Here is a 16,546-nt window from a genome sequence, read left to right as displayed (position 1 = left end):
ATGTAATACGTTTTTGATTTGTCGCTGATGCTACGTGTCAGTGTGAATCATTTCCTCGTATTTCCTCCCTTTTCAGGGGTATAACATTACAATTGTATAGCTAATAGGCTATGTGTTTGTAGATCGACTGACGTGAATGAACCTACATCAGCCCAAGTGATAATGGCTGGAATCATTTTTACTTGTGTTTGCTGTTCTCCAAATAGCATTTTAAAGTTTTTTTAAATTCCGGACCTCACTAAAACTCAAACCCTGGTTACAGCCCTGATTTCAATGAAGGTAATAATTATGGCAGCCCCATGTGTACTAAAATGTTTAATATAGTCTGTTCAATCACTTAAAAAACAGAACACATAAATCCCTATGGTAGTTGAAATATTTTATGTAAAAAAAAAAAAAAAAAGCGCAATAAATAAATCAAGATAGTTTGAAATCCTACACTACTGCTATTCTGTATGAAGGCTTTGGCAAGGATTCAACCCGAAGCGCACTGCATAAAGCGCATTGTGCTCGACTTTTAATTTAAGGTAATGTATGCTTGAGCAGTCATCCACGGTATTTACTGTGAACTTGATCTCCGCAAACGTCGGGAACAGTGTTGACAGTACAGTGCACTTCACTGCAACGCACCTTGGATTGAATCTCTGCCCTTGTGTATTTGTCTAGGAGTCAGGTGCTCTTCCATTCACCTCAACCCTAAGTCTTCCATCACTGGCCTCCTTTAAGGCCATTGACCTCTCCTGAGATCTCTTTTGGGTCTATGGTTTCCTTGGATGCCAGAGCAGAGTAATGTTCCTTTGTTACCCTCAGTTCTCCAGGTGACGTTGGCTTTGGTTGGGTCGGAGCATGTCAGTCTTGTCTGACTGTTGTTGGTGAAGCCAATGAACAAACATTTGAGCTGAACAACAGCTGTGTGCTGCCACCATTGTTCTTCAAGGTCAACTGGCATTGTTTAAATCACTCATTCTAATTCTGTAAGCCAACACAAACAGCTCTATAGACAGTGAACACATTCTAAGTATAAAGTCACAACAGCAAAATGAAATGTATAGCCCATTATTACATTTAGGGGGAAAATGAATTCAACTGTAAGTAATGAGTAAATCATCAACGTTGTTTAAAAAAAAAAGAGAAAAAAAAGAAAGTCACATTGTTGTTTCGCCCTTGCATAGAATTACGTACATTTAAACAAAAACACTAACTTTATTGAGCATCTGATGAGGAAGAAGAACCACTGGAGGAGCTTGAGGTGCCCCTTACCCCCACTTCCTGCAGGATGACTTCCTCCTGGAGCCTATCACGGGACTCTGCACTATCATAATGCTGCTCCAGGAGTGTTGTGTCTACCACGTTGTAGCAGCCGTGACTCCGGCCACTGTTAATGGGCGAGGGGGTAGACTGGCGTGAGACTACCACTGGGTTTCTCTCTAACCGCCGGGAGAGGGGGACTGGAGATGAATGGGAGATGTGGTTTGGATGAACAAAGCGACCGTTCGATGGAGCACCCATAGGGATGGGCTGAAATGGCGGCGGAGGCTCCATCCGTGCAGCTCTCCGTGGCGGCCTTCTCCCCTGCAGGGGTGGGGCAGCCACCCTAACCTGTGTCTCATTGTTTATTCTCACTCGTCCGTGTGAAAGGTCACTGTTTGGGATACACCTTGAGGTCGGTTTGTCAATGTGACTTTGTCCTCTCTTTAGGACAGTTTTGAGAGTGTTCTGGGCGTACAGGACTTCAATATCCTCCCCAACTCCTCCATTCATGAACAGTCCGCCCTCCTTCAGCCCCTTTCTCCTCCCCTGTGTCACCATGCGCTGCACTGAGCACATCAAGTCTGCCAGACTCAGTAGCAGAGACAGGGAGGCAGCCCCCAGCATGAAGTTGAGCATGATGGTCTTCTCTGTGGGGCTGGATACGTAGCACTCCACCATGGACGTACAGGGGGACTCATAGCACTGGAAGCGCCTGGGGACAGAGAAGCCATAGAGGTAGTACTGGCCGGCACTGAATGCTGCCTCCAGTAAGATACGTAGTATCAGGTCCAGGAGGTAGGCGCTTAGAAAGTTAGGCGTCCCTTTTGGTAGGGAATGTTGATGGGTGCACAGAGCCCCTGCCGGACTTCTGCTGCCGGGGAAATAGTTCCCTCCGATACGAAGAGCTGACGATACTTTGTGGACTATATACAAAATGAACATCATGTGAGGGAGACAGAGCAGGATCAGTTGGAACAGCCAGAAGCGGAAGAGGGAGAGGGGAGCGAAGCCGTCGAAGCAGACGTTGGTGCAGCCCGGCTGGATGGTGTTGCACACAAAGCGCTCCTGCTCGTCCCGGAAGAGGGGATAGCCAGAGAACAGGAGGATGAGTAGTCGCAGGACCACCATTATGATCAACCACGTCTTCCCTGCATAAAGAGCCAATCAATTAAATAATCACTTACACACACACACACTATTTTAACGTTAGACACCAATATTGAAAACAAAGCTATTTGCTAGTAACATTAACTATCAAAAGAAGACCATCGCGCTCTCCCCGAAACATTTTGTTGGTGCGGAAAACCTCTGACTCTAGATAAGCAATTTAATGGTCTGACTGCACTCAAAAAGATGTTGCATAAAGGCCCGAGTAACAACAACTATCCCATACATATACCATGTACATTATGTCCACCTACCCAGGAAAGTGACATTGTGATTGAAAGTAATAAAGAGCATTTCCATTAGGCGTGTCTTCTCCATGGTGTAAACAAGCAGCTCATCCCACAGTGTGTATACCTTCCTCCAATCCAGGTTACTCAGCGAGCGAGGGTCTATTTCAGTCTGATCAATCCAATCCAGTTCAATTCAACCAATTCACTTCGATTCAATTCAGTCCAATTCAAATCCAACGGTCTCATTGAGTCATAGACAAGTGGCTCCAGCGTAAGTTCCCTAGCTGTTCCCCAGTGTGTGTGTGTGTGGGTGTCCACTAGACTGTAGATCTCTCTCAAGTGTTATAAACAGCTTAGTGACAAGACGCCAGGGACCTCTCTGGGCTATTATTATCATCACGCCAAAATCATGTTACCATCAAAGCATTGCTAGGATATTTCAACAAAATACACTGAGCTCAGACAACTGGTTGGGTCTACATGAACTCAGAGTAGCATAGTGACTATAATGTTATTCAAATTGAAGGTTACCAGGTTAAATATTATAGGACAATAATGAGAATGTAGCTCTGTGCCCAAATGGTGGTGGTCTTAGCCATGAGCCTCAATATCCATGAACCTCCTGACCACGAACGTCAAGTTTCGTGCTTAAATAGCTGAGTGATTAATGACAGTTGGTGTGCATCCTAAATGGCACCCCATTCCCTGTATAGTGCACTACTTTTGACCAGAGCCTATGGTCCCTGGTCAAAAGTAGTGCACTATATAGGGATTAGGGTGCCATTTGGGACACAACCCTGCTACTCCATGCTGGATATGTAACAGTATAGCTTCTGTCCCTCTACTAGAGCACAGCTAACTAGCTAGCATTTCCATTGGTTACAGATACACTGGTAACAGGGTGATTTAGTGATTAGCATTCACAGTCTTTAACAAGTTCTCCACATATAAAGACAAATTAATACAACTGTCGGACAACCAGATTAGAAATAAGTGTTTTTAACACTAATGTGTTATCCTCTGAGATTTATTTGTAGCTTAACTGTACAAAAAAAATAACAAAATAAGAATACAAGGGAATTTTCTTTTAGTATAAACATGGATCAACACCTCCATATAAATATTTAACAATTAAGTTAATGATCTCATCACCACTTTAATACTTGTTTACACACTGTACAAAGTTGATTAGCAAAATAATTCAATTCTAGTGCTTCAGTTGTCAGTAGGGTCTTCTTGACAAATGATAAAACACAAATAAAAGTTCATCATGAATTTAACAATATTAATATTTGAATCAAAAATAATTGTTGAAAAGACAAAATCAAACTGTATAAAGTTTGAAGGAGCTACGTTATATATAAGTTGGCTCAGGGTTCAGGTTTTTGTTCTAAAAAAAAACATCGTAGCTTAAAACATCCAGAGTTCTGAGACAAAAAACACAAGTCATGCTCTACAGTGTATGACAACCCATTTATATCCTTTCATTGGTTGCTTTCTTGTCAACATAACCTACTTTGAATCCTGTGGATGACACATTCACAGTAGCTAAACATCACTCACATATCTCCAAAAGCTTTCAATTAGGATTTTAGCTGCAGATTTGAATACAACATTCTAGGTATTGGGAGGTACAGTAACTACACTAGTGGAAAGGTATTAAATATGGCCAACTTGTTTGAACATTAACAAAATAATTGTGTTCATTAAGAACTAAATGATTCTGGAATGTGTATGTAGATCTCAAGTAGAAACGCCTGCACAGCTAGAAGGCTATTTTATCTGATCAAATATTGTACCTGGGTTTGGTTGGCTGTAGCACTTAGTAGTAAAAACAACTATGAATACAAAATAAATAAAAACCTGTTCACCAAAAGCCACAGAACTGTCTTTAAAAGGCAACCATCTGTCCTGTCATGCCAGGTTGGATAGTCCAGACCCATGGTCATATTCATTAGTGGACACTGTAGCAAAACGTTTTGCAACGGCAACGAAAACGCATGTTTCTTATTGGACAATTTCAGGTCGTCCCTCCTCGTTTCAGTCCGTTTTCGTTTGGCATGATCCAGGATAAGAGGTCAAATGACATTGACATTTTGTTTTCTGACCACTTCTCTCTTGATTTGCTGCTACAACGCATAAAGCTCATGTTGCCACGGTGATCATCTAGCTACTTCTGTCCACAGGAAGCTGTGATGTCATGAGCTCTCTGAACAGTCAAATCTTTATGTTATATCACAAAGAAGCTTTCTTTTTCTTAACAGTCAGTGAAGTACCAGTCCTGTAGGGAGTTCTTCCTTCTGTGTTACAGGAGCAGCGGCACTGCAAAGGCATCTATCTGTGATGAGGACAAAGTCAGTCTGTCTAGGTTAAGGTTGCAGAATTCCGATAACTTTCCCCAAATTCTCAGGTTTTCCAAAAATCCAGATTGGAGGATTCTAGATTTCCTGCTGAGTCCGGGAATCTTCCAAGCAGGATTTCTAGAAAATCTGGGAATTTTCGGAAAGTTACCAAAATGTTGCTAGGTAAAAGACTGGATGTCCCCATGCTGGCCTGAGGCCCAGTCTCAGGTCTGGTCTATGTTCTTGGTTGTTAGGAGAGGATGGCAGGGACCCATCGCACTCCGACCAGGTTGTCCACGCTCGCAGAGCGCTTCTTGCCAGCTCTCCTAGCATCCTTGTATTTGTCGTCACACAACCTCGAGATCGCCTGCAGGAACAAAAAAAACATGAATCGCAAAACAAACTCAGATGTATCGCCTGAACTGAATTGTTATTGACCTTCTGGCATGGACTACATCTTCAGGTCCAAGTGTTAAACTGTTGCTATTAAGAGGACCAGCTGCCATCAATCAATCTATCAAATGTATTTCTAAAGCCATTTTTCAGATCAGCAGTTGTCAGAAAGTGCTCTACTATAAAATCACTTTGTGACAGCTGCTGATGTAAAAAAGGGCTTTAGAAATAAATGTGATCATTGATAAAGTGAAATTGAGTGGTGGCTCACCTCTAGTCTCTGGGCTTTGTCCTGGCTCAGGGGCTCCAGAGGGAAGCTCAAGTTGTTGGTCTCTGACAGTGAGCGCAGGTCAAAGTAATACTTGGCATAAACACTCGACGGAACGTTGATGTTGAACTGAAGAAGCTCCAGAAACTGACGCTCTAGCTCGTTCCTGTTCAGAAAAAAAGTGAGAAATTATGTTTATTTCCACACCAATTGGTAGCACTGTTTTGTAGACAGCTCACTGTCCTAGAGATCAAAACCAACATATTAGGGGCATGTATCCAAAACGTTGGTGTAAAAACATGAATGTACACTACCGGTCAAAAGTTTTATAACACCTACTCATTGTATTATGTATTAACCAAAAAAAAAAAGTGTTAAAACAAATCAAAATATATTTTATATTTGAGATTCTTCAAATAGCCACCCTTCGCCTTGATGACAACTTTGCACACTCTTGGCATTCTCTCAACCAGCTTCACCTGGAATGCTTTTCCAACAGTCTTGAAGGAGTTCCCACATATGCTGAGCACTTGTTGGCTGCTTTTCCTTCACTCTGCAGTCCAACTCATCCCAAACTATCCCACCCCTACCTTGTCACAACTCATTAAGGAGGAAAGAAATGTCATATATTAACTTTTAAGAAGCCACACCTGTTAATTTAAATGCATTCCAGGGGACTACCTCATGAAGCTGGTTGAGAGAAAGCCCAAGAGTGTGCAAAGCTGTCTTCAAGGCAAAAGGTTGTCTACTTTGAAGAATCTCAAATATATTTTGATTTATTTAACACTACTTTGGTTACTACATGACTCCATATGTGTTATTTCATAGTTTGGATGTCTTCACTATTATTCTACAATGTAGAAAATAGTAAAAATAATGAAAAACCCTTGAATGAGTAGGTGTTCTAAAACTTTTGACAGCCAGTGTTTATATATGCTTCTGATTTCAAAATGTAGTCCAGTGTCAGTCATAAGTCAGTAAAGCTTTAAGTTTGAGCCTTTATCCAGAAAAGTGTGTACTTTAAAATGCAAGCAGCAAAACAGATCAGCTACAATTAGCCGGCAGAAGAGAAAAGTCCCTGTTGAAAATAACATCCTGAAAATAAAATGTATCATGTTCCCATTCCAGTCATGGACATACACTCTAGACATGTGACATACTTCAGTGTCTCACATGTTTGTATCACACACACACACACACACACACACACACACACACACACACACACACACACACACACACACACACACACACACACACACACACACACACACACACACACACACACACACACACACACACACACACACACACACACACACACCTGAGGATCTGACAGTAGTCTATGTTCCATATATTGATTAACTCACATGTCCTCCACGGTGATGTCTTTGAGGATCTGGCAGTAGTCTACGTTCCACACAGCCTGATCGTCCCAGACTTTAGATGCCAGCAGGATGGCTCCCAGCAACATACGCTTCCAGTTCCCTGGGCCAATGTCTATGTCTGCATACGTCAGCAGCCTCTCAACGTACACCTAAAAAACACAATGGGAAAATGAATACTAAAGTCATGAGGTAATTGACGCCACTACCTTTGTGATATTGGTTGCATCCCAAATGGCACCCTATTCCCTAAATAGTATGTTAATCTCCTGATAATGCACAGACAGAGCCATGTTCAAAATCTGACCCGTATCTCAAGCTTGAATCATACAGTGACCTCCCCCTCAACCCCACTGATCCTCACCCGAGGCACACAACACACCCCCATCCCTACTCCCTCTCTCACATCTCCCTTCAGCCCCCAGGGCGCTCTCAGGATGATCTCAGGAGACAAGCCAAGGATGTGTGTAAATTGAAGACAAGGTCACAACATTGGTGCACCGAAATGTCACGTGGTGTGTGGAAAATGTGTTTCTCTGATCCTGACATTAGCCCTTCTCTGCTCTGGTTGCAGACCGACTGTGTATTCCACAGGCAGTAGAGTAGTAGCCGCAGGCCTTGTACTGTACATTGATGACTCAGTGGCTTACTGGCTTTGGCCGCTGGCGGTTGGCCTAGTTTTCCTCCACTGCTGCTCGACAGTCTCTGAATCTGCCTGCCAGCAGCCTACAGACACAGGTTAGTTAGGAGGCTTCTTCTGGCAACCTATTCCCTATATAGACCTATGGGCCCTGGTCAAAAGTAGTGCACTAAATAGGGAATAGGGTGCAATTTGGGATGCACACACAGGCTAGTTAGGCAGCCTCTGGCAGACTGACTCACATGGTGATCAGCCTGAGACAGGAACACTCCAAGCCTGTGTCTGACCGGGGATAGACATACTGAGACAGGAACACTCCAAGCCTGAGTCTGACCGGGGATAGACATACTGAGACAGGAACACTCCAAGCCTGTGTCTGACCGGGGATAGACATACTGAGACAGGAACACTCCAAGCCTGAGTCTGACTGGGGATAGACATACTGAGAGAGTAACACTCCAAGCCTGTGTCTGACCGGGGATAGACATACTGAGACAGTAACCAACAGGACACCAGACGATCAAACATGTCGCTAAAGGGGATAAAATAACTTGGTGGAGAGGACTTCTGTCTGCCCAGTCTGAGAAGGTATCTGATGAGCAGTGGTGTAAAGTACTTAAGTAAAAAAATACATTAAAGTACTACTTAAGTCGTTTTTACTCCATACATTTTCCCTGACAACCAAAAGTACTCATTACATTTTGAATGCTTAGCAGGACAGGAAAATAGTGAAGTTCATGCACTTATCAAGAGAACACGTGGTCATCCCTACTGACTCTGGTCTGGCAGACTCACTAAACAAATGCATATTTTGTCAAAAATGTCTGAGTGCTGGAGTGTGCCCCTGGCCATCTGAAAATAAAGAAAACAATTAAATTGTGCCATATGTTTCCCTAAATAAATGTTTAATGTTTTATACTTATTTTTCTCCCCAATTTCATGGTATCCAATTGGTAGTTACGGTCTTGTCTCATCGCTGCAACTCCCGTAAGGCCTCGGGAGAGGCGAATGTCGAGAGCCGTGCATAACACAACCCAACCAAGCTTGCTTCTTGACCCAATGCCCACTTAACCCAGAAGCCAGCCGCACCAATGTGTCGGAGGAAACACCGTACACCTGACTACCGTGTCAGCGTGTAGTGCACCCGGCCTGCCACAGGAGTCGCTAGTGCGCGATGGGACAAGGACATCCCTGTCGGCCAAACCCTCCCCTAACCTGGACGATGCTGGGCCAAATGTGCACCGCCCCACGGGTCTCCCGGTCGCAGCCGGCTGAGACAAAGCCTGGACTCGAACTCAGAATCTCTAGTGGCACAGCTAGCACTGTGATGCAGTGCTTTAGACTACTGCGCCACTCAGGAGGCCCTATGATTTATTTTTTAATAATAAAGTATTCTTTAGTAATTACATTTACTTTTGATACTTAAGTATATTTAAAACCAAATACTATTATACTTTTACTCAAGTAGTATTTTACTGGATGACTTTCACTTGAGTCATTTTCTATTAAGGCAACTATACTTTTACTCAAGTATGACAATTGGGTTATTTTTACACCACTGCTGATGAGTTGAGAATGAACTTTTCGAAAAAGATACAGGCCTACTGCATGAAACATTGAGTATCCCATTGGTAAGCTTCCTGGTAAAAAGTAGTGCACTATATAGGTTATAGGGTGCCATTTGGGACACAAACAAGGGAGTCAACCATCCCCCTCCTTTACCAGTGTAACAATGGCACATTCTGCAGTGAGCTGAGCAGCGCTGAACAGCGTCCGGACGAAGCGGTAGATCTGCTTCTGCTCTGGGTCGTGTTTGTCATAGTCAGACGGCACTTCTGATTTCTGAGTAGAAGAACATGAAGGCTTTATGAACAGAGTCGCTATATAAAAACGACATTTATAGAGTCATACACGCATAAACACAGTGGGTCAATATGAACACACGCACGGATTGCTCCGGCTATTACCGAGAGAGGGTGAAGCTTCTCATCAAAAATGTCTTGCTGCATTCCTCCATCTGTGTCCCTGAAACAGGCCATTCAGGAAAGGTCAAATGTTTTACTGAACTGTTACACTAGCTTGCTAAACTCTCCATTCAAGGCATTGCTTGCTCAAAGTGATAGGGTATTCTTACCTGTTCTTTATATGGTAATATATTGCCAGGGATACACTGTAGAGAAGGAAAAACAGGTCGTGGTTGAGGCATGTGTCATAACAAGGACTTTCTGTACTGTCCCATAGGTCAACTCATGAAAATGCAACTGGGACATACACTCACCATTTGATGGTGAATTTAAGGTTGGGCTGACTGACAGTGTTGTCATCCAGGAAGATGGTGGAACAGGAGCTGTGTTTTCGTCTCCTTGATCCACGCTACGATAACGAAATAGAATTACAAATACACATATATGGCTACAAATATAAAAGCTGACGGTTAGAGGGCATGCTGTTATTAGAGGGCATATTGATACATGAAATAAGGTTTTTACAGTAGGCTACTTCGTCAAACGGAGCACGCGATGGACATGCATGACAAATGAAGACATGAAACGCAATAATGTATCGGCTATCTAAAGACTGTTAAGCATTTACATAATGCAGAGATTTCTTCCCTCCTAACACGTTACCATGAAGGATGCAAGCCGGCACTAACTATATTAATTTAACAGGATGTCACATGAGTTGCAACTGAATGGATCCATGGAGGACAATGTTGTACATTACCTTTGACTCGTCAATGTGTGTTAACTTGTAAAACAACACAAGGCATTATCATGGGCAATTCATACATTATGAATCAGCTACAAAGACTAACTTTCCAACATCATGAAATAATATAGAAGCCTATATTTAATAAGCATTTAATACTCACATGATTGATGAAGAGGCTCTTTCTTTTTTCACGCACTTAACAGAGAGATAAAAAGAGAAAGAGCGAGAAAGGCTTTGATCCTTGGTTATCAGCATTGCCCTAGAAATTACGTAAAGCAATAGAAAAAAAAGCATCATGGTAGATTTGCCAGCATGATCAGCAAGACATTCTGCACTGAAACAGCAAGGCTTCTATGAATCCTACCTGGAATATCTGCAACAAACTTGTACAGAGAGAAGCATTTCAAAGTGTGCACAAAGATGACAACACGGTTAATACCACATTATCAGAGCTGGTTAGTCATAAAGGCAAGTCCTAACTTCCACATACGCATTGATGTCAAGTTACATTTTGACCTAACTATTAAAGTAAAACATTCACTTAAGTGGAAGCTAGGATTCCCCCCGAATGCTGGTTAGACACAGAACATTCTAGACAGACTGCACTCTGCAGCTAGGGAGAAGCAGAAGCACTCTGTGACATACAGCAGCCTAAGCTTATACTCACCATTCTTGCTAGACAATTCCACTGAAAGAGAACCAAAATCCATCTACTTCATTTACCTGTCCAACTCAAAAACACACAACTATCATTGGCTCTCACTTTAACACATGGGTATGTGTCAAATGTCACCTTTTTCTTAGATGCAGCTTCGATTCTGGACAATGGTGTCACTTAACCTGCTCTGCTGCCAGTACTGTCTTGTTACAGTATAACATAACTAAGCATGACTCAAAAGTTCTTCAAATCAGTCATAAGCATGCGTTGTTCCTAGAAAAATGCTCAAATTTATCAGAGAAAAACACAGCAATAGTGTGATAGGATGAGAATCCACAGAGGCTGCTGGTATTGCTAGTGAAACACCCCAGGGCAAGGCATACATTACCACAGAGGCTGCTGGTATTGCTAGTGAAACACCCCAGGGCAAGGCATACATTACCACAGAGGCTGCTGGTATTGCTAGTGAAACACCCCAGGGCAAGGCATACATTACCACAGAGGCTGCTGGTACTGCTAGTGAAACACCCCAGGGCAAGGCATACATTACCACAGAGATCAAAGCTGACTGTGTTCAATGGAAGCTGTGTGATCTGTGATTGTAATAGCATATTTTGTATTGTATTGTGTTAGAGGTTATACTGTACTGCCGTTTGTATCAAGCGTCTCAGAGTAGGTGTGCTGATCTAGGATCAGGTCCCCCGTCCATGATGTAATCTTATTCATTGTGAGCTAAAAGGCAAAACGGATCCCTACACTGAGATGCTTTATGAATACTGGGCCACGAGTTTTCACTAATAAACCTGGGTTTTTTTCTTTATCAAGTCACATGATCAGGAAAACCCTTGGTCTTCCCTAAAGGCCTTAGGTAAAGCCCATGTTAAATGCACCTGTTGAGGGATTCCAAAGATTGAGATTCATTGATTTATTGAGACCAACTCACCATCCGGCTGAGATTTACTGAGGAATATTGTGCTGGCCCGAGGATGGTCAGAGGGGTTGTACTCCATGTTCAACTCTGTGAAAACAAAATCACTGTCAGTTACTGGATGTCATTGTAAGCAATATCAACTATGTTATAAGTCCCAAATGGCACCCAATTTCCTTTATAGAGCACTGCACTTTAGGTTCCTGGTCAAAAGTAGTGCAATAACTAAATCTAAATGTATTTGTCACATGCTTCATAGACAACAGGTGTAGACTAACAATGAAATGCTTACTTACAGGTAATTTTCCAACAATGCAGAGTTAAAATCAAAATAGTGACATGAGGAGCAACTACACAGTGAATAACGAATAACATTTACATTTTAGTCATTTAGCAGACGCTCTTATCCGGAGCGACTTACAGTAGTGAATACATACATTTCATAATTTTTTCCCCCCCTACTGGCCCCCCGTGGGAATCAAACCCACAACCCTGGCGTTGCAAACACCATGCTCTACCAACTGAGCCACAGGGAAGGCAAGCGAGCTAGCTAGCTTTTTATTATATTTTTTATGACCAGCACTGTAGGTGCGTTAGACAACTTTACCAGCATCATAGCATACGTATCGATGAATCGTTGTGACATATGAAATACGTGACATATGAAATACGAGTGAGTGTAATCAATGTGTAATAACTAGGTAAAAAATTAAGGAACGTGTTAAATTATTATGTGACGTGCTGTCATATTCAGGTCCTGATTGGTCAACAAGCTTATTTGACGTGTATCTTTTTTGACACGCAAAGACCCAAAAAGTGTCCCATAGAAATCCTGGTTGAGAATGAAACGACTGAACAAATGAACAACGAAACAGCACAGTAAGTGAAAGAAATAGGTTTTGATTATGGTAATGAGACATACATAAATGGCAACAAAATAACTTTTTGGTCAGTGTTGTGTGTGTAACCTTTATTTAACTAGGCAAGTCAGTTGGCCGTCATTTACAATGACGACCTACCCCGGCCAAACCCGGACGACGCTGGGCCAAATTGTGCGCCGCCCTATGGGACCCCCAATCACGGCCAGATGTAATACAGCCTGGATTCGAACCAGGCACTGTAGAGACACCTCTTGCACTGAGATGCAGTGCCTTAGACTGCTGCATCCATGTGTGTGTGTGTTAACTATTTAACTGTACTAGAATGCTTAAAAGGCAGCAAAAAAAATTACTATCGGTATTGGGGGTTTTTTTGGCAAGGAAAATATTGGAATCGGCCCCAATTTTTTTTCGGTGCATCACTAGTTACAACCTGATTCTAAAACATCTCAATCTTCACACAATACCCAATACTGACAAAGCAAAAAATTGGTTTAGACATTTTAGAAATGTTGATAAAAACTGAAATACCTTATTTATATAAGTATTGCTTTGCTATGAGACACAAAATTGAGCTCAGGTGCCTCCTGTTTCCATTAATCCTCCTTGAGATGTTTCTACAACTTGGAGTCCACCTGTGGTCAATTAAATTGATTGGACATGATTTGGAAAGGCACACACTTGTTTATATAAGGTCCCACAGTTGACAGTGCATATCAGAGCAAAAACCAAGCCATGAGGTCAAAGGAATTGCCCGTAGAGCTCAGAGACAGGGTTGTGTTGAGGCAAAGACCTGGGGAAGGGTACCAAAACATTTCTGCAGCATTGAAGTTCCCTAAGAACACAGTGACCTCCATCATTCTTAAATGGAAGTAGTTTGGAACCACCAAGACTCTTCCTAGAGCTGGCCGCCCGGCCAAACTGAGCAATCGGGGGAGAAGGGCCTTGGTCAGGGAGGTGACCAAACACCCAATGGTCACTGACAGAGCTCCAGAGTTCCTCTGTGGATATGGTTGTCCTTCTGGAAGATCCTCCCATCTCTGCAACACTCCACCAATTAGGCCTTTATGGTAGTGGCCAGACAGAAGCCACTCCTCAGTAAAAAGGCACAGCAGACCGCTTGGAGTTTGCCAAAAGGCTCCTAAAGGACTCTGACCATGAGAAACAAGATTCTCCGGTCTGATGGAACCAAGATTGATCTCATTGGCCTGAATGCCAAGCGTCACCTCTGGAGGAAACCGGGCACCACTCGTCTCCTGACCAATACCATCCCTACGGTGAAGCATGGTGGTGGCAGCATCATGCTGTGGGGATGTTGTTCAGCGGCAGGGACTGGGAGAGTAGTCAGGATGAATGGAAAGATGTACTGAGCAAAGTATAGAGAGATCCTTGATGAAAACCTGCTCCAGAGCACTCAGGACCTAAGACTGGGGCAAAGGTTCACATTCCAACAGGACAACGACCCTAATCACACAGCCAAGACAAATATACACAGGCAGTTAGGAAAGCTAAGACCAGCTTTTTCAAGCAGAAATTTGCATCCTGTAGCACAAACTCAAAAAAGCTCTGGGACACTAAAGTCCATGGAGAATAAGAGCACCTCCTCCCTACTGCCCACTGCACTGAGGCTAGGAAACAGTCACCACCAATAAATCCACTATAATTGAGAATTTCAATAAGCATTTTTCTACAGCTGGCCATGCTTTCCACCTGGCTACCCTTACCCCGATCAACAGCCCTCCACTCCCCACAGCAACTCGCTCAAGCCTCCCCCATTTCTCCGTCACCCAAAACCAGATAGCTGATGTTCTGAAAGAGCTGCAAAATCTGGACCCCTACAAATCAGCCGGACTAGACAATCTGGACCCTTTCTTTCTAAAATTATCTGCCAAAATTGTTACAACCCCTATTACTAGCCTGTTCAACCTCTTTCGTACCGTCTCAGATTCCCATAGATTGGAAGGCTGCCGCGGTCATCCCCCTCTTCAAAGGGGGAGACACTCTAGACCCAAACTGCTACAGACCTATATCTATCTTACCCTGCCTTTCTAAGGTCTTCGAAAGCCAAGTTAACAAACAGATTACCGACCATTTCGAATCCCACCGTACCTTCTCCGCTACGCAATCTGGTTTCAGTGCTGGTCATGGTTGCACCTCAGCCACGCTCAAGGTCCTAAACGATATCATAACCGGCATCAATAAGAGACATTACTGTGCAGCCGTATTCATCGACCTGGCTAAGGCTTTCAACTCTGTCAATCACAACATTCTTATTGGCAGACTCAACAGCCTTGGTTTCTCAAATGATTGCCGCGCCTGGTTCACCAACTACTTCTCTGATCGAGTTCAGTGTGTCAAATTCGGAGGGCCTGTTGTCCGGTCCTCTGGCAGTCTCTATTGGGGTGCCACAGGGTTCAATTCTCAGGCCGACTCTCTTCTCTGTATACATCAATGATGTCGCTCTTGCTGCTGGTGAGTCTTTGATCCACCTCTACGCAGACGACACCATTCTGTATACCTCTGGCCCTTCTTTGGACACTGTGTTAACTAACCTCCAGACTAGCTTCAATGCCATACAACTCTCCTTCCGTGGCCTCCAACTGCTCTTAAATGCAAGTAAAACTAAATGCATGCTCTTCAACCGATCGCTGCCCGCACCCGCCCGGCCGTCCAGCATCACTACTCTGGACGGTTCTGACTTAGAATATGTGGACAACTACAAATACCTAGGTGTCTGGTTAGACTGTAACTCTCCTTCCAGACTCACATTAAACATCTCCAATCCAAAATTAAATCTAGAATCGGCTTCCTATTCGCAACAAAGCATTCTTCACTCATGCTGCCAAACATACCCTCGGAAAACTGACCAACCTACCGATCCTCGACTTCGGCGATGTCATTTCCAAAATAGCCTCCAACACTCTACTCAACACACTGGATGCAGTCTATCACAGTGCCATCCGTTTTGTCACCAAAGCCCCATATACTACCCACCACCACGACCTGTACACTCTCGTTGGCTGGCCCTCGGTTCATACTCGTCGCCAAACCCACTGACTCCAGGTCATCTACAAGTCTCTGCTAGGTAAAGCCCCGCCTTATCTCAGCTCCCTGGTCACCATAGCAGCACCCACTCGTAGCACACGCTCCAGCAGTTATATCACACTGGTCAACCCCAAAGCCAATTCTTCCTTTGACCACCTCTCCTTCCAGTTATTTACTGCCAATGACTGGAACAAACTGCAAAAATCACTAAAGCTGGAGACTCTTACCTCCCTCAAGCTTTAAGCACCAACTGTCAGAGCAGCTCACAGATCACTGCACATAGCACATCTGTAAATAGCCCATCCAACTACCTCATCCCCATACTGTATTTATTTATCTTGCTCCTTTGCACCCCAGTATCTCTACTTGCACATTCATCTTCTGCACATTCTACCATTCCAGTGTTTAATTGCTATATTGTAATTACTTCACCACCATGGCATATTTATTGCCTTACCTCCCTTATCCTACCTCATTTGCACATGCTGTATATATAGACTTTTTCTACTGTATTATTGACTGTATGTTTGTTTATTCCATGTGTAACTCTGTGTTGTTGTATGTGTCGAACTGCTTTGCTTTATCTTGGCCAGGTCGCAGTTGCAAATGAGAACTTGTTCTCAACTAGCCTACCTGGTTAAATAACGGT

At 43.3% G+C, this 16,546-nt stretch overlaps 2 protein-coding genes across 6 annotated transcripts in view; both read right to left on the bottom strand.

Moving 5' to 3' along the window:
• Positions 1-302: 302 nt before the first annotated feature.
• Positions 303-3,342, bottom strand: LOC106568834 (gap junction delta-4 protein-like). The gene is made up of 2 exons (XM_014139537.3): positions 2,673-3,342; positions 303-2,399 (listed from the first exon to the last, which is right to left on the bottom strand). Exons 1-2 carry the CDS (start codon positions 2,734-2,736, stop codon positions 1,204-1,206), a joined length of 1,260 nt encoding a protein of 419 aa, XP_013995012.1. The 5' UTR covers positions 2,737-3,342; the 3' UTR covers positions 303-1,203.
• A 289-nt stretch (positions 3,343-3,631) lies between these two features.
• LOC106568835 (cyclin-Y) overlaps positions 3,632-16,546 on the bottom strand; it is a 63,195-nt gene continuing 50,280 nt past the window's right edge. For 2 of the 5 annotated variants that reach the window (XM_082960827.1, XM_014139542.3), the window contains exons 2-11: positions 11,990-12,064; positions 11,056-11,076; positions 10,549-10,583; positions 9,955-10,049; positions 9,811-9,846; positions 9,644-9,701; positions 9,399-9,518; positions 7,022-7,188; positions 5,655-5,817; positions 3,632-5,357 (exon numbers count right to left, since the gene is read on the bottom strand). In XM_082960827.1, coding sequence (XP_082816953.1) covers positions 5,241-5,357; positions 5,655-5,817; positions 7,022-7,188; positions 9,399-9,518; positions 9,644-9,701; positions 9,811-9,846; positions 9,955-10,049; positions 10,549-10,583; positions 11,056-11,076; positions 11,990-12,056 — 879 coding nt within the window. In that variant the 5' untranslated portion in view covers positions 12,057-12,064 and the 3' untranslated portion in view covers positions 3,632-5,240. Of the gene's footprint in view, positions 5,358-5,654; positions 5,818-7,021; positions 7,189-9,398; positions 9,519-9,643; positions 9,702-9,810; positions 9,847-9,954; positions 10,050-10,548; positions 10,648-11,055; positions 11,077-11,989; positions 12,065-16,546 lie in introns of those variants that run through there. The other 3 variants (XM_082960828.1, XM_014139543.3, XM_045694034.2) reach the window with 2 other exon arrangements.

Source organism: Salmo salar, chromosome 14 (assembly GCF_965601325.2).
Source record: "Salmo salar chromosome 14, fSalSal1, whole genome shotgun sequence".
NCBI classification, from domain to species: domain Eukaryota; kingdom Metazoa; phylum Chordata; class Actinopteri; order Salmoniformes; family Salmonidae; genus Salmo; species Salmo salar.
This window is presented reverse-complemented; position numbering and strand designations above follow the sequence as displayed.